Genomic DNA, 23,315 nt, shown 5'->3' with positions numbered 1-23,315 from the left:
GCCATATTTACATTTACAACGTCCAGACATACGAGAATATGACTGCAATATATGTTTGGGTATACATAGCACTCGACATTGGAGACTAGAATACAGACATGTGGCGTGAATCTGTGTTGATATCTGCACAGAAAAATGTTTATTGCCCCAGTGTCTGGTGTTTTTCTTTTAAACGGCAACATGATGATGCAAGGAAATAAACAATATATAATAAATAAAAATAAATAAGAAGGTATCAAATAAAGTGTGAATAACCTAATTCCGAAGAGGTTCTTCCAACTTTTGAGGGTGTTTTTTCCTTGTAAAAAATATAGGGACAAAGGGACACAATCACAAAGTATTATCATTGTTCTGTATTCATGAATTGGACACAGTGTCTGCACTTGAAATGAATAAATGAGTGAGCCAGTGAATGCTTGTGTTGAATGTTGAGACATTTTAAGCTCTGAATTGCAGCTGTCACCTAGTGAAATCTAAAACCTCTTTCCCTCGCGTAATTCACTGGCAACTAAAACCACAAAGACATTAATACAACATAAACAAAAAGTAAAGCCACACCGAACTGACAAATCTCAGCATGACTGTAGAGAAACATCTCAACCTAATTTTATTTTAAAGTGATAGCAGGAGATTACAGAACCATGGACAGCGACAGTACAGGACCTGCTGTCTGCACAGCTCCCAAATATCCACAGATCTTCATTTCCAGGGGATGATGAGCCAGCCAGTTCAAGTGGTTCTGGAGGCCAATTTTTCAATCATTCATCCTGGGGATCCTGTGAGCAATCAGCCCACCTAGCTCCTCTAAGTCCAAGGGTCCAACAGCAACCCAGAAGGTTCAGTGGTCCTATATTCAGGATTGATCAATTGCCTGGCGAACAAAAGACTTGTCAGCTGTCATGGAGAACTGATGGATTTCAAGCCATCCAGGACATTAGTGGTGCACAGATTCCTTTCTAGGCAGTGACGTGGTTGAGCTGCCCAAAGGCAATGAAAGTCCAGCAGTGGTTCTGTTAGACCAGCAATTTATTTGTTGTTGTAGGGTATCGATAATGTGTTTTGGATGCCCAGTAATCTGTCAGTTACTCTGCAGTCTAGCAGTTCAACGATTGTTCAGCAGTTCAGTAGCTCAGCAGTGGTACTGGAGGACCAGCAGTCTATTAGTTGTTCTTGAGGTCCCACAATCCACTAGTCCATCAGTGGTCGCAGAGGTCAAGTATTCCATTGGCTATTATTTGGGTTAATGCATCCTGAAGCGCCTTTGGTCATCCAGTCTGAGTCCTTTTGGTTTGCTAGTATGCCGACCATTTTAGGGCTTGAAAGTCATCATCCGTGTGGCCTCCACACCAACACAGGACTGTCTCTCAGGTCTGGCTGCATTCATGGAGCCATTTTGCCACACACAAAGACAGTTTTGCTGTACATTGAGGATCAACCGAATGTGAATGTGAGAAAACGTTTCATGCGTGGTCGATGAGGAGCGGGACCGAGCCACCCCACAGATCAAAGGACTCATCTCTGTCTCTGGGCTGACAGGGGGGGAAGACCTTCAGTCCTCATTGAGATAAAGACCTTCAGTCGTCGTGAGGATTAATAATGGGACACTCAGCCCACAGGGTAAATGTAGTGCTTAGTGTAGATTCAGAAGGGATAATAGCAGCGATAAAATGGTTAAAATAAAAAGAGGGAAATTGTTTAATTTGGTTTATTACAAAGGACATCAAAAGCATTCACTGCTGCATCTGAAAGATTGTCAAGGGTGACACATCAACGTCACGCTCCCATGACACAGTAGGTTATCATAATATACACAGAAAGAGTTGGTGTTGCTTTTTAAACACACTGACCAAATCATTTTAATACTCCTTACTTTGATGAAGGTCAACAGAAGCCCTTAAGACATTGAGTCTCCATGTAGATCATTGTCATCTAAAGACGAAACAGGTTAACTGTTTTCAGGAGCTATTCCTGTCCCTGCTAGTTGATTTATTTCATTATAAACACTGATAGTATGATAGCCTACATGCTGGGGTGACACATACACTATGATAACTGTAACGTCACAACTGTGTAAAGTCTGGACCAACAATGACAGCAAACTTATCACACTGCAAACTCTCTATTTAGTCTTACCATTGTTTTCTATAAGGACCCGGGACATGATTTCCCTCCTACCAGTCTTAAGTTAGCGCTTTTTTTTCATTTGGTTGAATTGGACCTGTGTTTTTTCCTGTTATTGTTCATTTATAGAACTGTCTCCTGTCTCGAAACCACGGTCTGTTAACTTGTCGTTTCCTATTTTACATCCTCCCATACATAAATTATGATATTCTGCTGCTGATAGTGAAAGCCTTGCACAAAGAAGTTTTTTCTATTATTATTATTATAACAACGCCTTTATTCATTTATTTTCTACAAACTCTTGCTTTGAGCTCAGATAACACAGCTATTATTTGATTTCAATAAAGCTCCCCCGGCTCCGGCTCTGGTTGGCGGCTGAATGTGAAAGTGTAGTTTGTAGGTTTCTTCTAAGTGCGGAGCAGTGATGTAATGTGTCCTCAGGTATAAATATAGAGGCATGGCTGCACAGCGTCCAGATCAATGTCGCTAAAGCCAGTGCGCCTGTCGGTCTGGGAATGAGCGCAACTTCCACACGCTCCTTTTTGCCGCGCCGCTGCTTCTTCTTTTTATTCTCGCTTCACTGGAGAGGCAAACGCCGTGAGGCTGCTTTCAGAGCCACAGCGGGGATGGGTTCTCTGGCGGCCTTGCGAACCGTCCTGGTCCTGGGCCTGGTGACGGGACTAGTAGGATGCGCCCCCGGCCTCAACCGGACGGCGGAGCGCTGGGAGGCCCTCTACTCACGATCCCTGGCGCGGATCCCGGGGGAGAAGCGGGAGGAGATCAGCCGGGACAGCGAATATCTTCTGGGCATAAAGAGGTTGCGGCGCCTCTATTGCAACGTGGGAATCGGCTTTCATATTCAGGTGTTGCCGGATGGTAGAATAACGGGAATACACAACGAAAACCATTACAGTAAGTTATGTGAAATATATATAATTTAAATATCTTTGATTACTCCGCTTTTGGTACGTTTATTGTCGGCGCAACACTTTCTTACAGATTATTTATATATGAACGCTTTGAGTAACTTCCATAAGCGTTATAGAATAAATAAGTAAGCTTTGATCAGTTTAATATTTTTTTTTGAATAAACAAGGACTTTCTAATGAAAACATAACACAAAACTAACACTAAACTCGCGAATGAATGACACATATTGATAAGTGCTCACATCTGGACTCCTTCCGTAGTGCCGCTGAGCACACACTGGATGTGCTGCTGCTCTGCGCCTTTTGTAACCAGAGCTCGCTGTGATCCAGGCCTGAGGCCAGCAAGCAACTAAAGTTAGGACACACCGCATAGACCCATCTGTTAAGACAGACCAGATTAACCCGAGCGGTCCGACCCAGACACAGACACAGTCACACAACCGCCTCACATGCGCAGACACGAGGAATAACAAACATTTATTCAAGCAACATGTCAAATTTAATCCCTGCCGTCTCTGTTTGTGGATTGTGGCCCTAAAAGATGAGCTCTGGAATTGTCAGACTGCCCCGAGGAACTTAAAGCTTGTTGTTTCTTGTGTGTGTGTGTGTGTGTATGTGTGCGCGCGCGCGTGTGTGTGTTGCCTCTATACTATTTTGAGACAAGGCATAACAATTCAGGGAGATACATTACAGAAAATCTCTGTGAGGAATTGCAGTCACTGTAAAGTATTTTCAAATGAGAGCAGGAACAAAGAAAACACTCACACACACACACACACACACACACACACAGATATACACACACACATACAGTCTGCTTTAAGCCAGCATCTTGTCAGCCGAAGGGGTCTCAGTAAACATTCAGATATTTCTCCAATCACCTCCACTGATTTTCAAAAGAACTTGATTTAGACTCACCACTGACAAACTGTGATTTCTGAAAGTCACAAAAGTCACACAAAGATGTCTGTTTTTGTGAGTATTTTATTCAGGATTTCATTTTCTTTAATGTGTACATATCCCCAGTTCAAATCCACGCATCACACAACTTTTCATACCTGTAATGTCTTTTTGTCAATACAAAATACATTTTACAGCAAGATCAGGTTTGATTAGTGCTACATCCAATAAGTTTCCAGAGAAGTAAAAGTGAAACCGTCTTTGTTTTGCAGCAATAGCTAATAGACTGCTAGGGACTGAGAATTCAGGGACTAAGAATAATGTCAGCATCTCTTCTGTGTGAAGCAACAGGTGTGCGTCTCTCCATCAGACCAGTTTTGATTCTGTGTGTGGTTTGCTGTCCCTGAAGGTCTTCTGCAGATCTCTCCAGTGGAGAGAGGAGTTGTGACTCTGCTGGGTGTTAACAGTGGACGCTTTGTAGCCATGAACCGGCGAGGAAAGCTGTACGGATCTGTGAGTGTATGAACCCTGACACTGTCACACACACACACACACACACACACACACACACACACACAGGTTTGATCGAGACAAAGGCTTCCGGTTTCACTTGTTACTTTAGTACATTTTGTTGAACTACCTCAGCAGCAAAAAAAGTCTCTCATGACCACCATAGTCAGGATTTTCACATCAAAAATAAAAAGTCTGTCAATTGTTTAATTGATAAATGTTTTCTTCACATAACTAAGACTCAATCTCTGGTTAGGAACTACTGAGTTCTTCAGGGATCTTTTTGTAAACCTAATCAAATTTACAAAAATGTAAAAAAATGCTTGCCTGCTGAAAATCTTTCATCAAATGCTCCAAACAATTTTTTAAAAAGTAAAAGTAGCTTTTACTGTGGAAATTTTTAATATTTGATAAAAACTCTCTCAAAGAAAAGTTTGAGCAATTTAATTCACCTGTTTCCTAACAGAAGGCTATCATAAATTTACAAATGGACAGGTAATTTAATTTAGAAAATAACACACACCCCAGGAAGCTGTACTTCTCTAGAAAATGCTTCTAATGCTTAGAATTCTTCACTCAGATTGATGTACATGCTCTAAAATTCACCTAAAATCAAAAATTACATTAGTTCATTATAAAAGCAAAGTATTTTACACAATAGTGACTATGTTTACTGTTGAAAACAGAAATGTGCCTATGTCTACAGACTTTTAAAAGGAAAACATATGGCAAAGAAGAAAATAATGACATTCAATACAATTCAATTCAATTCAGAAAACTTTATTTGTCTCTTATAGGCAATTCAAGTAGCTGTAATGTACAGCAAAAGATAATAAGTAACAGTTGAAACAGTTGAATATGGCACTGACAATAACAACATCAACAATATGGTATGGATGTCTAATAATTAGTGAAAAAATAAAAAAAATTGGGTTGCTATAGAAAAGTGGAGCAAACTTTATGTACTTTATGTCCTAACAGCAGGTTGATGATACACTATGATTTATTATTTGATTATAATACTTCTGCAAATAAAATCTGTAATAGAGTAAAATTCTTTTATTTGTAGTGAAGTAAAAGTATGGTAAAGTAAAAGTAGAACTGGAAATACTGAAAACTACCTCAAAATTGTACTTTATTAATTTCAGTACTTGCCACCTGTGTTGTTATTTACTTTGCCAGGTTTGATTTAGATAACCGCATCAAAACTTATGTTAGCATGCTAACGTTTGATGTGTTCAGATTGAAGAAGGAATTATTAAAGTGATGACACATTATGGTAGCAACAAAGGATGGACTTAATAGCCAAAGTTAGCTTAGTGTAATGTGAAAGTTTCCAGCAATGTGAAACTGCATGGATACTTTAGAATTGAAAACATCATTCTCTTCCATTTATGCATAGATATGAGAAGCAGTTGCGTTCATTGTGGTTATTTCTGGTTTGCTGTCACTAAAATTGATATTTTGTAATCCTGTAACTAGCTTGAAATGAGCTAGGACAGACTCCCTTTACGCACAAACTTAGTTATACTTACAGAAAGAACTGGTGGCACCCAGTCCTGACATTGATCCCCAAAGGTGGACAATAGTCCTTTAAAGAATACCACAACGTGAATGCCTAAAGATGAGTTAATAACTAGATTTAGTTGGAGAGTTCTGATTCCCAGCTCACCAGCTATTCTTCCAGAGCACAATCAGAGAGCATGGTGTCCTAAGTCCTGCTTCACTCACATCATTCATCATTTCACAATCACATTTTTCTGTCAATCTGACTGAACCAGTTGCTGTACAATAACCCCGTAGTCAGAAATAAAGCAATTGTTTGATAGTAATCACAGCAAACAATACAAACTTGAAATCCCCCCCTCCAAAAACAGAAAAATTTGTTACGCCATCTTTGTTTTGACTCAGCCTTCAAACAATTCACATTTTCAAATACTATCTGCTTGTGTTCTCTTTCAGTTGCACTACAACAACGAGTGTAAGTTCAGAGAGAAGCTCCTCGCCAACAACTACAATGCCTACGAGTCGGTGACGTACCCGAGGATGTACATTGGCCTCAGTAAGAACGGCAAAACAAAAAGAGGAAACCGAGTGTCACCCACCATGACAGTGACACATTTCTTGCCAAGAATCTAGTGGCCTCATAAATAGACTTCACCTCAATATGGAGATGGAGGGGGGGGAACTCCAAACCATGATGCACTTTCACTCCAAGCTTCATGCTAGTGTATCATATTTGATCCTTTGCTATGTATATATTCATTTTTTAAATATATTGTTAACAAGTTTTGTTAATCTTTTTTCTAGGAGGGGTTTTATTTTCACTGTGGGGGACTGAGAGGAGGGTATGAAAGACACTAAACAGAGTATTTATGTTTTCATTTTCTAATTTATCAGATATTTGCTGCTACTGAATGAAATCCTTTGTTCATATTGTTTGTCTTTGCAGTGATGGGAAAAAAAAACACTGCATAGGAGACATTCGTGACTTTTTATGTTCTTTATCATTTTCAACAAATAGGACCTTTTTGAGTCTTAACCTAACAAAAAAATGAAATGAGGTGTAAGGGTCTTTGGTGTGACAATTGGCAATGATTGCCCAAACCTTCAGCTCGTTTGTTTGGCACATGAGCCTAATTGAAACAGTATCATCTTACTGTCAGAGAGAGAGAAGTGGGAAGGAAGAGAGGAGAAGGCGGGGAGTTAATGAACCCCCACAACCTCCCACTGGTCTGTTTATAGCTCTGCCAGGGGGAGTGAACTCTGAACTTTTCTGCCGTCAATCTCAGTCAGATCTATAGGACTGCCGATACAGAGGCATCCTCTTTGACGTTATGTAAGTGGGGAATTTGGACGCTTAAAGGCAAGGTCAAAGTGCTGAAATGGAACAGAGAAACTGTAGCCTTGACTCAGGAATATGACTATTCTTTATGTTGGGATATTTCTAATTGTCCAGTAACTGTTGGAGTGGAAAAAATAAGGCTGCCTGCTGGATCCTGGACAGATGTTTGCTATATTGCCAGTGTTGTGCAAAAAATTGTCTCACTATGAAAATATTAAATATCAGCTTTCATTTCAATACTTTTGAATAACTTCAAAAAAGTTAAAAGGCCATTTCATGTTTCCAACCCCTGAGTATTAATGATGTTGTCACCTGCCAAGTCCACTAGGATCCAGGCAGACTCCAGGTGTCACAAACCAGACAAATTTTGTGTTTTATGATCAGAATTTGACCAGTTTAGCCCAATATTATTTGGAAAGTCTGCTTTTGATTTGAAAGACAATTAAGTAGTAGTTCTGAGAAACATGATTGGCTTTGCTTGCTAGAAATTACCACTGCTACAGCCACTGACACCAGGGTGTTAGCTTAGCTTAGCATAAGGCCTACTGGCACATCTAAAGCTCCCCAATTACTTTAAGTTGTTGGTTCAACCCGTGTAAATATGAGGCTTATCTTAGGTCAGTCTTAATTGATTGGCACAATTATTCCCAAAACGTTGCGTATGATTCCTGAATATAGCACGTTGAAGCACAGTCTTCCTTAAAGGGATTTTGAAAGCAATACATCATTGTCATTAACTAAGTACATTTCCCCTGCACTCATTTCCTTGTGGAATGACAAACAACAATACAGTCAGGATAAAATAAGCTCACAGATAAATTGTTGGAGGATACAAACTTTGGTGCAGGTCCGGTACGACTAATTTCCAATTCCTCTCTTTTACGAAACCAACTCCACTTTTCAAACTTAACTCCGGTTTACTACAGCATTTCTTGCCCTATGCGCTGTCTCTGTTTACTCTCCATAGTTCCCAGACTCTTTTCTCCTTGTTCTTGTCTCTCTGTGAGTCTCTTCAGTTGACTGCAGACTAGCTCTGGTGGCCATGTTGTCCTAGTTGCGCCTTGTCACGTTCCAGCTATCTTTACCCCGTGATTTACTTTTAGAAAGGATAATCATGGGAGAAATATCTACGGACAGCTGTTGGACTGTACTATATGCTAGGACTAGTAACCCTATATTTTTCTTTATATATTTTGTAAATATAACCTCTAAGTAACTGAAGGTGCTGGTATTCCTTTTTATGTAGGGGGGGGGGTTAAATTAACTGCGCTGAGGTTTCCGTGTGAAGGGTTTGATTGGCTCACTGTGGTGCAATGAATAAATCTACCCAGGTAAATCGAAAAAAGAGAGACTGGTTAAAGTTAAGGTTTCTTTGGAGGTTTTGTCACCACTTGTCTATGTTTGACCTGTCCGTTCATTGCTGTGCCTTCTTTTTTTGCATTCAGTTTTTTATTTTGGAGGTTTGAAGTCTCAGTTTTAACATTCCACATACGATATTATGTATTCTCACCTGCCTGACCACTGTTTGCAGTTATACTGTTTTTTTCTGTTGAGCCAGAATGCCTTCAGTAGAAGTAGTGATCCATTGGAGCAGAGACCAGGCACACTAAATGCACATGCTAGGTATTAAGTTGCAAATAGCTCAAGCAAATATCATGCAAACTGTCAGTGTGGTTGCTTGAGGCTGTGATTCCTAAAGACCAGTATGGTCTATTTGGACATTCATCCAGGCTCTGCAGGATCAGCAGTGTGACATACGTATCAAATTGATTAAATAAATGCAAGGGCCACTGTCTGTTACCTCTCTGTCCATTTTGGGCTAGTTTAAATCTTCTTTCCAGAATTTCAGTTGGTCAGCAGCAGTGCAGCACTTACAGGTGTTACTGGTGCTCACAGCTGGGCTCAGTGTTCTCAGGTGTCACTGCTTTGCATGGCGGGCATCATGTTTACAGTAGAATGCCTTTCTGCCCTCTGTCACTGACCCAGGACTGTCCCTCTACTCCAGCTCCTCATTTGGTTATTAAGCTATAGCCCAGTAGTTCATAAGTCAGCAGTTTGTGACTGGTGTAGCACATTTTTTGCTCACAGGGACCAAATGGTTCACAGTAGGGTAACTGTCACTGCTGACTGTGTGAAATGCCACTGTACACTGACCACAGCTTCAGATACACTCCTTGTTGTGTCACACTGCACAACAGCAACCCACAAGTCGCTGGTACAGGGTCAGTTTACTCAAATGACTAAAGACAAACCATGACTTTTAGGTTAGTCAAGCAATGTCTCTCTTTAAGAACAATGCTACTGTTTCGAACTAGTTAGTAGCTCTAATTTCTGCAGCAAAGACTGCAACTACTCTCTAACAATGGGGTAGTCCCTGAAAACATTACATGTAATTATGAGGATGTTCTGTAATACCTCCAGAGTAACTGGCATTATTGTGTAATTTTTTTTTTTTCATTTTTGTGAACTGACCGTTTAATGATAAAATGTCAAACATTAAGTGAGTGAAAATATGGGAAACTGGGTGTGTATGAGGGTGTGCATCTTTAGATATACTATTTTCGGGACAAAATAAAACCATTACAATTTTAATATAGCCAATACACATTCATGTTCAGGGAAAGGATTTTTTATTGCAAAGTGATGATATGATACTGTAGATTCTGAGTCCTGTGGTCTTATGGCAATTTTGTATCAACTACTTTTATCATTTTATACTGTCCTGTAGTTTTATACAGGACCTTATAAAATGTTCCACTGTATGTGCTGTGCACATGGAAAGTCTAACTTAAGAAAAGTTGACAATAAAGTCATGATCCCTTTAATGTAGGGTTTGTCATTATCTGAATTTTTAAGATTTTATTTTTTTTTATTATTATTACTTTTTCCAATTAAAAATTGTGTGTATGTTACACTGTATTCATGAGTGTTTTCTTGACATCAGTACTGGGTATAGTAAATTCACCACCTGGATTTAATTAGGCAGAGAAGTAAGAGTCCTCCATTGGATTATTACTATAGTGATTAAAATGTCTGTTGTCATTTGCATAAAGCATAAAGGCAATGGAAAAACGTCATGTGGTCTGATGACTCAGGATATACGCTGTTCCAGAGTGATGGGTGCATAAGTAAGAAGTAAGAGTAAGAAAAGTGGTGCACGATCATGCTGTAGTGCTTAATATACAAAGCAGTGGGGGCAGTGTTATGATCTGGGGTTGGGTTCAGTTGGTCAGGTCTAGGTTTCAGCAACATTATGTGCCCAAAAATTTACGTCAGCTGACTACGCAGAATGACCAGATTTTGCAATTTTTTTGCCCTATTTAAAATGAATAAGGGGTCCAAAACATTAGAAACACTTACAGCCTTATAATAATAATGATGCACTCCAGTACGACGCCAATACACACTTTCACCTCAATACTATACACATATTAGAATTATTACCGTTCTGATGTTCTGACCATTTCATCGTAAAAACTGAAATTTTAACGTTGTAAAAGTACAATTCATGGCTGTTATGTCTTATTTATACGTGTAAATATACGCTTGTGTGGGTTTCTTCCCATAATACAAAAATATGTTGTTTCTTAACTGCTGGTTCTAAATAGAGTTCACATTTTCCTGGTTCCCTTGACGAGAAGTAAAAAGTTATAGAGCGTAAAAGTTAAAAGACATCATGAGTGGGGTTATTGTTGAAGAATAAAATGTGAAAATCTCTTGACCTTTTTAACTACAGACCTTATTTCAGGCTCTTAAGCAAAACCCCAAATTTCTGGGATTTAGAACTCATTCCTTTGGCACTCAATGCTGCAAGACTGGCTTGAATTTATCTTGTGCAAGCCTCCTACTTAATGAATGTCTAATGTCTACTCTCCTTTCGGCTTATCCCGTGAGTTCAGGGTCGCCACAGCGGATCATTGTCCGCATGTTTGGTTGATCTGATTTGATTTTTACGCCAGATGCCCTTCCTGACGCAACCCTCCCCAATTTCTACCAGGCTTGGACCGGCATTGCATCGCTGGGGAGGGGGGAATGGGCTGTTAAGGGTTGCCCAGGGACACTTCGACATATAGCCAGGGCCGGGGATCGAACCACTCACCCTGTGGTCCTTAAGCAACTGCCTTTACCAACTGAGCTATAGCCGCCCCATCCAGCTATGTAGACATTAGACATAATGAATGTCTAATTAGACATAATGAATGTCTAATGTCTACATAGCTGGATTATTCCTTCTTGCGTTCCTTAAAGCTACTGTCGGTTATTCTAAGTGTCTTTAAGAACAGACATAAGAACATCAGGATTCAGACATTAGCTTACACAGATGTAATGCTATGCAATTCCATATTTTTCTTTCATCTTCGTGTGGCTGTTTGGCACATTGATGGCATATCTGCAGTGTGGCCTTGCCCAGAGCAGGACAAGTGTCCATGCCACTTCTCAGCTTGTGTATTTCTGTCCCTCGATTAGGCTGCAGCCAGGTCTAAAACAGGCTTCATCACAGCCCGAAAGAATGAAGAAATGATAGCGCTATGTTCAACAAAACCAGGGCTGTAAACCAGACAAAGATAAAGAGAGAGCATCCTCTTTCCTATTGTCACCAGGCTGCACATGGTACACACATTGCACCAAACACAAACACACACCTGTGAGACGAAATATCTGAGCCTTTCAAGCTGGACAATATGTGAAGGGTGAAAGTTCACAACGACCTCTGTGCCAACACAAAGAAGTAATCTAACAGCCATTTACTGGTGTCTGTGTAAACACATGGATATGTGAGGAGATTTAAGGTCAAATGCTTCCTCAGCCCCCACTGTACACACACATACACACACACTTGTGATGTGTTTTGATGTTTTATTAGGTCAAATAGTACAATAAAGATGGTTTCACAGCAATTACATGGTGTGTGTATGTGTATGTGTGTGTGTGTGTGTGTGTGTGTCATGGTGGCAGGGCCTATTCAAATTAATTTTAAATATCAAATCAGGCAATAGAAATATGGATCTGGACTAAAACCAAAAAACCCCAAAAAAACAAACAAAGAATCTGCCTTTTTATTCCCCTCCAGCCCTCCAGACTTGTATACTGACTGCCAGTGTTATTAATCTATCAATTAGTAAACCAAACATGGTCAAACTGGTTTCGGGATAGTCCAGAGGGAAATCAGGTGCTTACTAGGAGCATTCAAATATCCTCTGATTCCCTCTGTCATGACACCTGCTGCAACACAGCTGTCAATCACCCATACACACAAACACACACACAAAGCTCAACTCTACAATTTTAATACTGCTACTAACTTCTTTATGTAAAACATAGTAATGTCTGAGTATCCATCCTTAACAGAATAATAAGCCATCATGATGTTAAAAGCTTGTTTTGGCGAAAATCTTGAAAGGGCAACTTCACCAATTTTACACATGCTTTCTATATCTTTAGTTTAAGGTGTAAATTTTAAATGGTCTGCACGTTTCTACCTACTGGCACTCAAAGCACTTTACACTGCTTCTTATTCACCCATTTGCACTCACAATCACACACACATACACTGACCAACATTCACCGGGAGCAACTAAGTTGGGGCTCAATGTCTTGCTCAAGGACAATTTGTGATGGGAGGAGCCGGGGATCGAACCAACAACTGCGAGATTGGTGGACGACCACTTTATCTTCCACAGTCTACTTGACCACTCTACCTGACCAAAGTCACCCCTGTACTTTTAAATGTACATTAATGCTTTGAAACTCTCTTTGACTTCCCTATATTAAAATATTTCTCTGCTTCTAGCTGACTAACTCCAACAGATGACATCACCCAGAGGAGTTTTTCATTATCAGGGGTTCAGATTATGTCATCTGTGGGAGCTCTGGAAAGGCAGGTAGGATGTTTACTAACTTCATAGTCTGAGCAACAAGATGACATCATCTGAACTGAAGGTTCCTCCAAGTGATGCCATCTGGAGGCTTTTTTTCAGCTAGAAATAGAGAGATATTTTGATACAAAGAAGTCAATGGGACTTTTAATGGCTTTTATGTACATGTACTACCCAAACAACAACCAAAAGAAGCTAGTTCAAAATTGGTGAAATAGCTTAAGAATTTCTGCCATTACCAATATTTTTTTGTCTGACAGTGCTTATAGACTCATGACTAAGAATGACAATATGACAAAACATATCAACCAAAGCTTCAACTAATCCACTCAATCAGAAGAAATAGATGGATACAGTGCATCCAGAATATATCCTCAGCGCTTAACTTTTTCCACATATTGTTATTTTAAAGCTTTATTCCAAAATTGATAAAATTCATTATTTTCCTTAAAATTTTACTAACAATAGGCCATAATGACAACGTGGAAGAAGTTTGTTTGAAATCTTTGCAAATGTAATAAAAATACAAAACGAAAAAAATCACATGTACTAGTATTCAGTTCACAGTAAAGCATAGCAGGGATGGTATTGGCCAGGTGGTGAGCGGTACCTGGTTTCCTCCAGACATGATATTTGGCTTTCAGGCCAAGGAGTTCAATCTTTGTTTAATCAAACCAAAGAATACTGTTTTTCATGGTCTTAGAGTCTTTCAGGTGGGCTGTGGGCTGTAGGAGTGGTTTCCATCTGGCCACACTACCTTACAGGCCTGATTGGTGGAGTGCAGAGATGGTTGCTCTTCTAGAAGTTTCTCCTCTCTCCACAGAGAAACGCTGTAGCTCTTTCAGAGTGACCATGGGGCTCTTGGATACCTCCCTGACTAAGGCCCTTCTCTCTTGATCGCTCAGTTTGGTCGGGCGAGTCCTGGTGGTTCCGAATTTCTCCATTAACGTATGATGGAGGATACTATGCTCATTGTGACCTTCAATGCTGTGGAAATTCTTTTGTACCCTTCCCCAGATCTGTGCCTCAATACACCTGTCTCAGAGGTCTACAGACATTTTCTTGGACTTCATGGCTTGGTTTGTGCTCTAAAATGCACTGTTTAGTGTGGAACCTTATATAGACAGGTGAATGCTTTCCCAAATCATGTCTTTTCAACTGAATTTCCCACAGATGGATTTCAATCAAGTTGTAGAAACATCTCAAGGATGATCAGTGGAAACAGGATGCACCAGAGCTTTTGAGTGTCATGGCAAAGGCCATCAATACTTATGTACATGTGATTTTGTTTTTGTTTTTTATTTTTAATAAATTTGCAAAGATTTCAAACAAACTTCTTTCATGTTGACATTATGGGGCATTGTTTGTAGAATTTTGAGTAAAATGAATTTGATCCATTTTGCAATAAGGCTGTAACATAGCAAAATGTGGGAAATGTTATGTGTTATGTGGCCACAGAGTGCTGATGTGCATGAATCGTTCAAAATATAATTTTAAGGGAAGCAGAAACAATAGATATGTGTGGAGCATAAAGCAGACAGTAACCTGCTTCATATTATATCTGTCAAGATTTCATACCTTATCTAAACTAACAAACTGTCTGCTAGATCCTATTCCAACTAGACTGCTCAAGGAAGCTTTACCCTTAATAGATAAGTTCGTATTAGATATCATCAATCTATCTTTAGAAACAGGCTATGTACCACAGGCCTATAACGTAGCTGTAATTAGACCAATACTTAAAAACCCTGTCTTGACCCAGGTGTTTTAGCCAATTACAGACCAATATCAAATCTATCCTTTATCTCAAAAATCCTTGAAAAAGTAGTCGCAAAACAACTATGCGACCACCTGTACAGGAATAATTTGTATGAAGACTTTCAGTCAGGATTTAGAGTTTATCATAGTACAGAAACAGCACTGGTAAAAGTCACCAACGATCTTCTCATGGCCTCAGATAATGGGCTGGTCTCTATACTTGTTCTGTTAGATTTTAGTGCTGCATTTGATCACAACATTTTTTTTACAGAGAATGGAACTTGAAATTGGGATTAAAGGAACTGCACTAGGTTGGTTTAAATCTTATCTAACTGATAGACAATTTGTTCATGTTAATGATGAATCCCCCATGTACACAAAGTTAGCTATGGAGTTTCACAAGGCTCTGTGTTAGGACGAATACTTTTAACTTTATATATGCCTCCTTTAGGCAACATTATTAGAAAACACACCATAAATTACCATAGATACCAAGCTATATCTATCTATGGAAATAGACAAAAATAATCAGTTAATCTATCTACAAGACATAAAGGCCTGGATGTTCCACAATTTTTTACTTCAAACTCAGACAAAACTGAAGTCATAGTATTTGGGGGCAAAAATCTCATAAATATGCTGTCCAACCATATCGTTACTCTACATAACATAAGTCTGGCCTCCAATACTACTGCAAGGAACCTTGGAGTTATTTTTGACCAGGATTTGTCCTTTAACTCACATATAAAATGAATCCATAGAACAGCCTTCTTCCACCTGTGGAACATTGCCAAAATTAGGAGCATCCTGTCTCAAAGTGATGCCGAAAAGCTAGTCCATGCATTTGTTACTTTTAGGTTGGACTACTGTAATTCCCTACTTTCAGGATGCCCCAGTAACTCCCTAAAGAGCCTGCAATTAATCCAAAATGCTAAAACAAGAGTGCTGACTGGAATTAGCAAAAGCGATCATATTTCACTTTCACTAGCTTCTCTAAATTGGCTTCCCATAAAATCTAGAATAGAATTTAAAACCCTGTTTCTTACATATAAAGGTCTGAATGGTCAGGCTCCATCATATATAGAAGATCTCATAGCACCATATCATCCCAGTAGACCACTTCAATCTCAGAATGCAGGCCTAATTGTGGTTCTCAGAAGTTCTCAGGTTGGATGGGAGGCAGAGCCTTTAGCTATCAAGCTCCTCTCCTGTGGAACCAGCTCCCTGTTTAGATTCGGGAAGCAGACACCCTCTCTACTTTAAGTCTAGGCTTAAAACCTTTCTCTTTAATAAAGCTTATAGTTTTAGTCATACAGTCAGGTCCCCCAGCAGGCTATAGGCTGAGGCTGCTGGGGGACCCACCCTCCAATGCACTGAGCTCCTTTCCTCCTCATGTCCCTGTCTCCTCTCCTCTCCCCCCAGAATTGTCACCACTGTATGATAATAACTGTGTTTTCTCCCATAGTTGTCTTTTTCCTTCTCTGTCTCCACCTCTCTGTCCCTTTCTGCAGATGTCCCCTGGCTTTGAAGCTGTGTGTTTTCCAGTGTGGAGCTACTGGTCCTACCAACCTGCCCGATGTTTTGTTGTAGCTTTTGTTGTTCTTTTCTTTTCTCTCTTCATTTTCCACTCACCCTAACCGGTCAAGACAGATGGCTGCCCACCCTGAGCCTGGTTCTGCTGGAGGTTTCTTACGTTAAAGGGAATTTTTCATCTCCATTGTTGCCTTGTGCTTGCTCAAGGGGGAATTGTTGGGTTCTCGCTAAACATCTTTATAGTCTTGAGTTTTTTCTGTGAAGTGCCTTGAGAGGAATTTGTTGTGAATTGGCGGCATATAAATAAAGTTGAATTGAATTGAATATTAATTTATAAAACTGAAATGTCACTTTACCATTTTGGCTTTGACAGGAGCATCTGGAAATTCTGTTCAAATTTGTATGACATAGGGAAACCTGACTGAAATACATTGCAGTCAGCAATTTTGTTATTCATTTAGTTTTTTTTTCTTTTTCCAGCATGAATCTTATTAAATAAGATGTCTTGAACACCCACACCATCCCCTCTACTGTGCACGACATGGAGCAGTACAGTTTTTGAAGCATCACCACTGCCCTCTTTTGGAAAAAAGATATTGCAACCCAGCTGAAAATGGACTCACTCCATTTAGAGATTATTTTGAGTTGATTACATGAGCATAGTAATGGATTATATCAGTTCCTATATTCATAGTACAGTTCAAAATAAAAGTGATTTGGCTGGAAATGCTATACTGTAAAAAGGCACACAACAGGTAATATTAGGTCACACGGTTAACATTATGTCAGGACCAATATCAAACCATGAGCTCCAAAGTAATCTCTGTAGACCTCCTTTATGCAATTGTGGGGAGACACATATCAGAGAGTACAAAAGAGTAAAAAAAACATTCCCAAAGCTTTAAGTGTTTCCAGGAGCACAGCAGCCTCATCTATCACAGAGTTTGAAATGCAATTCTTGGTCATGTAGCCAAAATAATTAAGGAGACAAGAAGGACCTCAGTCAGAGGGGTGATCAGGAACTCAGCAGTCACTCCAACAGATCTTTTCTACTATCGCTGAAGAGATGGGAAAAAAGACCTGCATCTCAGCATCTAGGCTATCTACATCCCACCTCAGCAATATGCCATCAGTCAGGTCCTACAGTATGTAAGATGGGATAGAAGCAAGCTGCTTTGAGTAAAAAGTATACTGCAGTCCGTTTGGACTGGGCTCTGAGATACTATGGAAAATTCATCCTTGGTCTTATGAGACAAAAAATTTCTTTAGGCACCACTTGAAGTAACTGGTTGCCACCAGACACTGCTTATCACCTGCTAACACCATTCAAACATAGAATCCTTGTGGTGGCATCATCAAACTATTGAGGGCTCTCAGCAACAGAGACATGGAGACTGGTCAAGTTACGACTTGGATGAATTCAGCCTAATAGAGACAATTTCCTTAAGAAAACCTGCTAAGTGACCTGAATCAAACAGCCAAGACAACAATGGAGTACCTTCAGGACAACCCTCCTTGAGTGATCCAACCAAACCCACACTTTGGACAGACCTGAAGATAGCAGTTCGAAAGATGCTTGAAGCTTGAGAACTTTCTCTTTAAGCCTAGTCCCCTGACCTTCTTGCTCACTTACCTTTTTGCAAATTCCCTCTTTCAGGCAGTCAGCATATACACCTGCCATTTACACCAGCCAGATCATTGTGGGTCAGTTTTTTGTCTTTTATGTTCAAGATTCTCATGTTTGCCACTGTCATGTTACCTGTACCTCTTTTTTTTCCCTGCCTATCTGCTTGTGAGCCCTTGCCATCCAGTCTTCACTTTAGGTACATTCTTTAGGTACTCCACCTGCCTGCCTGCATGTCTGTGCTTGGGTTCTCCCCACCTGTGCTTCATACATTATTTGTGAAAGCAGTATAGTGTCTTTGAAATAATGGCTGATACAGGTTCTCTGCATTTGTTGGCAAAACCCACAAATTTGTTTTGTTTGCAGGTTGTATCATCATAAGAACCTTCTAAATGTAGAAGAACCAAGAAAAAGAAAACAGCTTCTCCAGTTGCTTGTTGGGATTTGCTAGACCCCAGCCAGCATCTCCTGTGGCTAGTCTCTTGGTGGCTAGACCCCAGTATGCATGCTAATAGGCTAGCCTTATGTCCACTGCACTGCACGTCCCCCTGCTTGAGCCTGTCCTAGCACCAAACAGTCACCTATCCGGGGGACTAGCTTAGGTGTTAAATTATATCATCAAGTGGGAGGACCAAAATCAGCTTGCAACATGTGGGGGTTTCCACTGCACACAAAAGCCCAGTTTTTTGCCCTGACATCATCTGGCTAAATTCTAAAATGTCTTTCACGCAATAGGCAGTTCAGTCCAGTCCTGACTGAAACAGCATCATTACAAAGCAAGTCATGCTTCTCAAATGTCAGAAGGTCAACCCACGCTGTTGCAGTTTCATCTGCAAGACTCATTTCCTCATCTGCAGAGCCTGTATCCGAGTAAACACATTTTTACAAACAGTGATGTAACCTTTTAGAGTATTTCATACCACCAGCACATTGTATTTATCAATGCAACTGTGGTAATTTGAACAACAATAGACAAAATAAAGAGCCTCTTTTAATGATAGAGAAATCTACACTGTATTATTTTAAAATGTGCTTTAAAAAACAGTATCTCTCACTTCTTGGGAAGCTGACAGTCATTTAATATTGAAATATTTTGGCATATACAGTTTACTGTAATGTGCATGGGTTTTAGTCTGCTTACATAAAACTTTTATTCAGAGGTTATGTTTCTACTGTGTCTGTAGAAAGTTCTAGGAATGGCAAATGTCACATCTTAGTACAATGAAGCTATCCAGTCCCAGAAAATCTATAATTAGGTCATCCAAAATATTTCAAATAATAAAGAAAATGTAAAGAGATTATGAGAACTTTAGTTAAATTTAATGTGATTTCAGAAGTACCACATACTACTTACCAGTGGTGAAAAGTAACTAATTAAGTACAATTTGGGGGGTTTTACTTTTACTTTTAATCCACTACACTTTTTACTTGCTACAATCTGTGGGAAAAATGGCATTTCTTAGATAACAAAATTTATCTGACAGCTTTGAATCAGTTTATTTATTTATCAGTTACCCTTCAGAAGCAGAAAACCATCATGCAATATCTTAACTGCTCATCTTGTTCAGGTTTTGAGGGGGGAGGGGCTGGAGCCTATCCCAGCTGTCATGGGGCAAAAGGCAGTCAGACAACTATTCACACTCACATTCACCCCTATGAAAATTTATATTTACCTATTAATGTAACCTTCATGTTTTAGACTGTGGTTGGAAACTGGAGTACCCAGAGGAAACCCAAAAAAGCAAGGGGAGAACATGCAAACTCTACACAGGAAGGCTGAAGCCAGTCTAGAAAGAAACCGGGTACCTTCTAGCTGTAAGGCGGCAGTGTTAACCAATCCCACTCGCAAGAGGCGGATCCTTACAATTATAACTAACTATCAAATGAGGATTTAAATGGCAGCGTGGTAGAGAATTGGTTTAGGATGCAGAAGGCCATGCATTCAAATCCCACTCCACCAGACATGGACCCACTCAGCCACCAAGGGCCACCTTGGTGCTGGTTCCAAGCCCAGACAAAAATGGGAGCATTGCAGGTGGAAGGGCATCTGGCATAAAAACTCATGCCAAATCAACTTGCAGAGCATTTGTTGTGCTGTGGCAACCCCTGAAGGGACAAGTCGAAAGCTGTTGATCTTATTAAATGAAGATTAAATCCAACTGTCAGTATGCAAAATGGTTAAAGCTCCACCTTTTAAAGCTGCATTAATAATTGTGTTTACACATTATAGTCCAATGTTTATCATATATGTCATTTGTCATAATCATTACTTTTATTTTTAGTTCTTCAAATACATTTTGATACTAACACTTTTGTACATTAGTAAAGTTTCCAATGAATGACTTGTGAGCTGATATTGTTGTCACACATTGCTTTTGTGGAGTGTCAATTACTGTAAAATCCAATAGTAATCCTAACGTAGGTATTAAGTTTACTTTAGTTAGATATTAACAATATGTACCTCTTACTAGTTTTAGTTAGAGGTAATTGCAAGGTCAAAAAAACTTTGCTTGTTGTTTTTGAGTGAAGATAACTTAAAACAATCAAGTACATAAGCAAAAAATGAGGCCATGACACTACTTAAGCAGTCGGGGGCAGCAATTCACAAAAAGGTGCTAAGTTTGCTGGGAAAACTTTTAGGCAGGTATTAACAGAGTCATTAAGGTAAATATTAATGGAGTCAAAGCGTTCAATTGCAATTCATAAACCCAGTCCATTAACCTTTTTCTACTCTTGGAAAATCCTTTGCTTACAATTGCTAAGGACGGAGGGAGGATTACTTTTTTAAAAGTGCATTGCTGCAAGTAAATATATTTCCCGTTTATGCAGTACATGTAAAGAACATTTTACACTATGCTGGGACTGATCTGAGCACTAGATAATTACAGCTAATTGAAAAAAGAAGAATTCTTGGAACTGCTGGGAGAGTGAAGACATTCAAAGTTGTAGGAAATGTTAGTTGGCCCAACTTTAATAAGTGTGTCTTTTAAAAGACAGAACAAATTACACTCAATTTGAAATTACTTTGTTTGAATAATAATTCTGTGTACTCCATACTGATTTATGAGGACACAGTACATTTTAAGTACTGTACTCTGGTTTTTAAGTTGGGTAAACTAAATTGTAAGTGAACTACACTTAATAAGAATTTGTCAGTAGAAATTGTTTTGCATGCTTTTTTAAGTAAGGTTAACTAATCAGAATTTACAGTGTACAGCTAAACTGAAAACCAGCAGCATCCAGGCTGTACAGCCAGGTGCAGGTGGTCCTGTCACAGTGTAACAGTCGTGTGATTGAAAAACCCACTGAGAGTCACTGTATATTGTCATGACAAAATATTAGCTGTTTTTATAAGACAGGGACAATGTGAAAAGTCTACACCAAAAGGTCAAGGCAGCAGGTTTACACCCACATTATTATTGTTCTTTTCATAATTATAATAACAACACTACCCCTGATGAAGGAACTTCAAACATAATAAGTATGATAAAATAAACTGACACTTTCTCAAAATGGATGGATCTCAAAATGGATTCAATTTAAAAAATAATGTTTAGTAAATGGACAAATTGGAATCAAATAATTAAGTTAACATTAACTAAACAGGTTAACAAGTAACAACTACCTACTTTACGTCATTCAATAAATGAACAAATCAAATCAGCTAAACAAAAGACAGAAGTTTAAACAATATTCAGTAACAATAACCTTTGCATGTCTCGAGGCAACTCGAACATTTTTAAGGTTCCACTTGTTAAATGCTGTCTTATTTATGAAAAGGTAAATAATTTGTCATCTTATTCTTTGTTTCTCTCAGGCAAATCATTAATTGTCTTTCAGCTGTAGCCATGACGCCATGATTTTTTCTTCTCAGCTTCATGTATTATGTTTCTTTTTATTCATGCCTGTGTAAAGGAGTTTGGGATAACTGTTGAATGAGTAAATAAGTTAAGCTGATTGTCAATGACTGTCCTCACATTGCTTCTATCCTTATGTTTCCTTCCTGGCTTGAAAACATCAGCACCTATTCTGTGGTGCCATCTAGTGACACAAGCTGCAAAGACATTTTAGGTAAATCAAACTAATCAAAGTGTCTTAACACACGAGCAGAGGACCGTATTCCATCAAGAGAATCAATTTAAAAATCCAAAAACATTAAGTAAAAGTGAAGCCTGTGAAATCTGGGACTGGGTTTGCTTTTTGGCAAATGTTGGTGTTTGCTCTCTATTACAGTTTAACTTGTATATGAATGCAAGGCAGAGTAGCGGAAGCCCGGGCCAGAATGTGACAAGAGCGGAAAGAAGGCTGTTATTTTAGTGTGCAATGACCCAGTCTCTCACAGTTCTGCTTTGATTCAGACCAATGTGTAGACTTTACCCTATCCTCAAATAAAAAGTGTTCAATTTGACAGAGTACACTTTCTGGCTCACTCTGTGGAACATAATTATGCAACATGATCATCAGTGTAAGACACACGAAGTCTGTAGGCCTGAGCCAAGGTTAACTTGATTGAACTTTTCCTTCAGCAAGACTACTTTTTATTCTTAACAAGAAAGTCAATATTTCCACTACTAGTACTTATACTTATACTAGTATCTCTTAATATGACTGCTGCAGCACTAGCAGCACCTACACAATTACTATCACTGCTGCTATTACTTCATTGTTCAAATAATTTTGTTCTGCCATATTCATACTGTGTGTGTATGTACATAAAATAAATAATTATAAGTAGTACTACTACTGCAGTGGTATAGAAAATTTAAGATAAACTGATTGCAGTGAATTGTAGTACTTTCCAGCTGCATCTACAAAGTCAGTTGACACTCCAGTCAACTCTGGCATTAGGTCCATCACTATGAAATGATAGCTGTCCAAAGCAGGATTTCCCCAAAAATTGAGTGATTGTGCAAGCAGGAGACCAGTGAGGAAGGAAACCAAGACACCTCTGGCTCCTCTGAAGGAGGGACATGCTTCAGCAGCTGAGATGGGAGAGGCTATACCGACACCAGCAGTTATCTGGCCTGTTAGCTACACTGCAGTGAGGAATTAGGTGACTTATGCAATCACATATTTGATGTTACTTTGACATGAAAATGTATTATTTGTAAGTCTTTCTACATTTATAATTACTTTTCTTATTAATTTATATTTAATACAAATAACCAACTGGTTTTGAACTGTAATAATAATACAAACACAAGTAATAATAATAATAA

The 23,315-nt window shown here is 39.2% G+C and overlaps 1 protein-coding gene across 1 annotated transcript; it reads left to right on the top strand.

Annotated features, from left to right (window-relative positions):
- Positions 1-2,100: 2,100 nt before the first annotated feature.
- fgf4 (fibroblast growth factor 4) lies at positions 2,101-10,119 on the top strand. Its single transcript, XM_067495951.1, has 3 exons — positions 2,101-3,033; positions 4,360-4,463; positions 6,423-10,119. Exons 1-3 carry the CDS (start codon positions 2,637-2,639, stop codon positions 6,597-6,599), a joined length of 678 nt encoding a protein of 225 aa, XP_067352052.1. The 5' UTR covers positions 2,101-2,636; the 3' UTR covers positions 6,600-10,119.
- The last annotated feature ends 13,196 nt before the right edge of the window (positions 10,120-23,315 follow it).

Source organism: Channa argus, chromosome 2 (assembly GCF_033026475.1).
Source record: "Channa argus isolate prfri chromosome 2, Channa argus male v1.0, whole genome shotgun sequence".
Lineage (NCBI taxonomy): Eukaryota > Metazoa > Chordata > Actinopteri > Anabantiformes > Channidae > Channa > Channa argus.
This window is presented reverse-complemented; position numbering and strand designations above follow the sequence as displayed.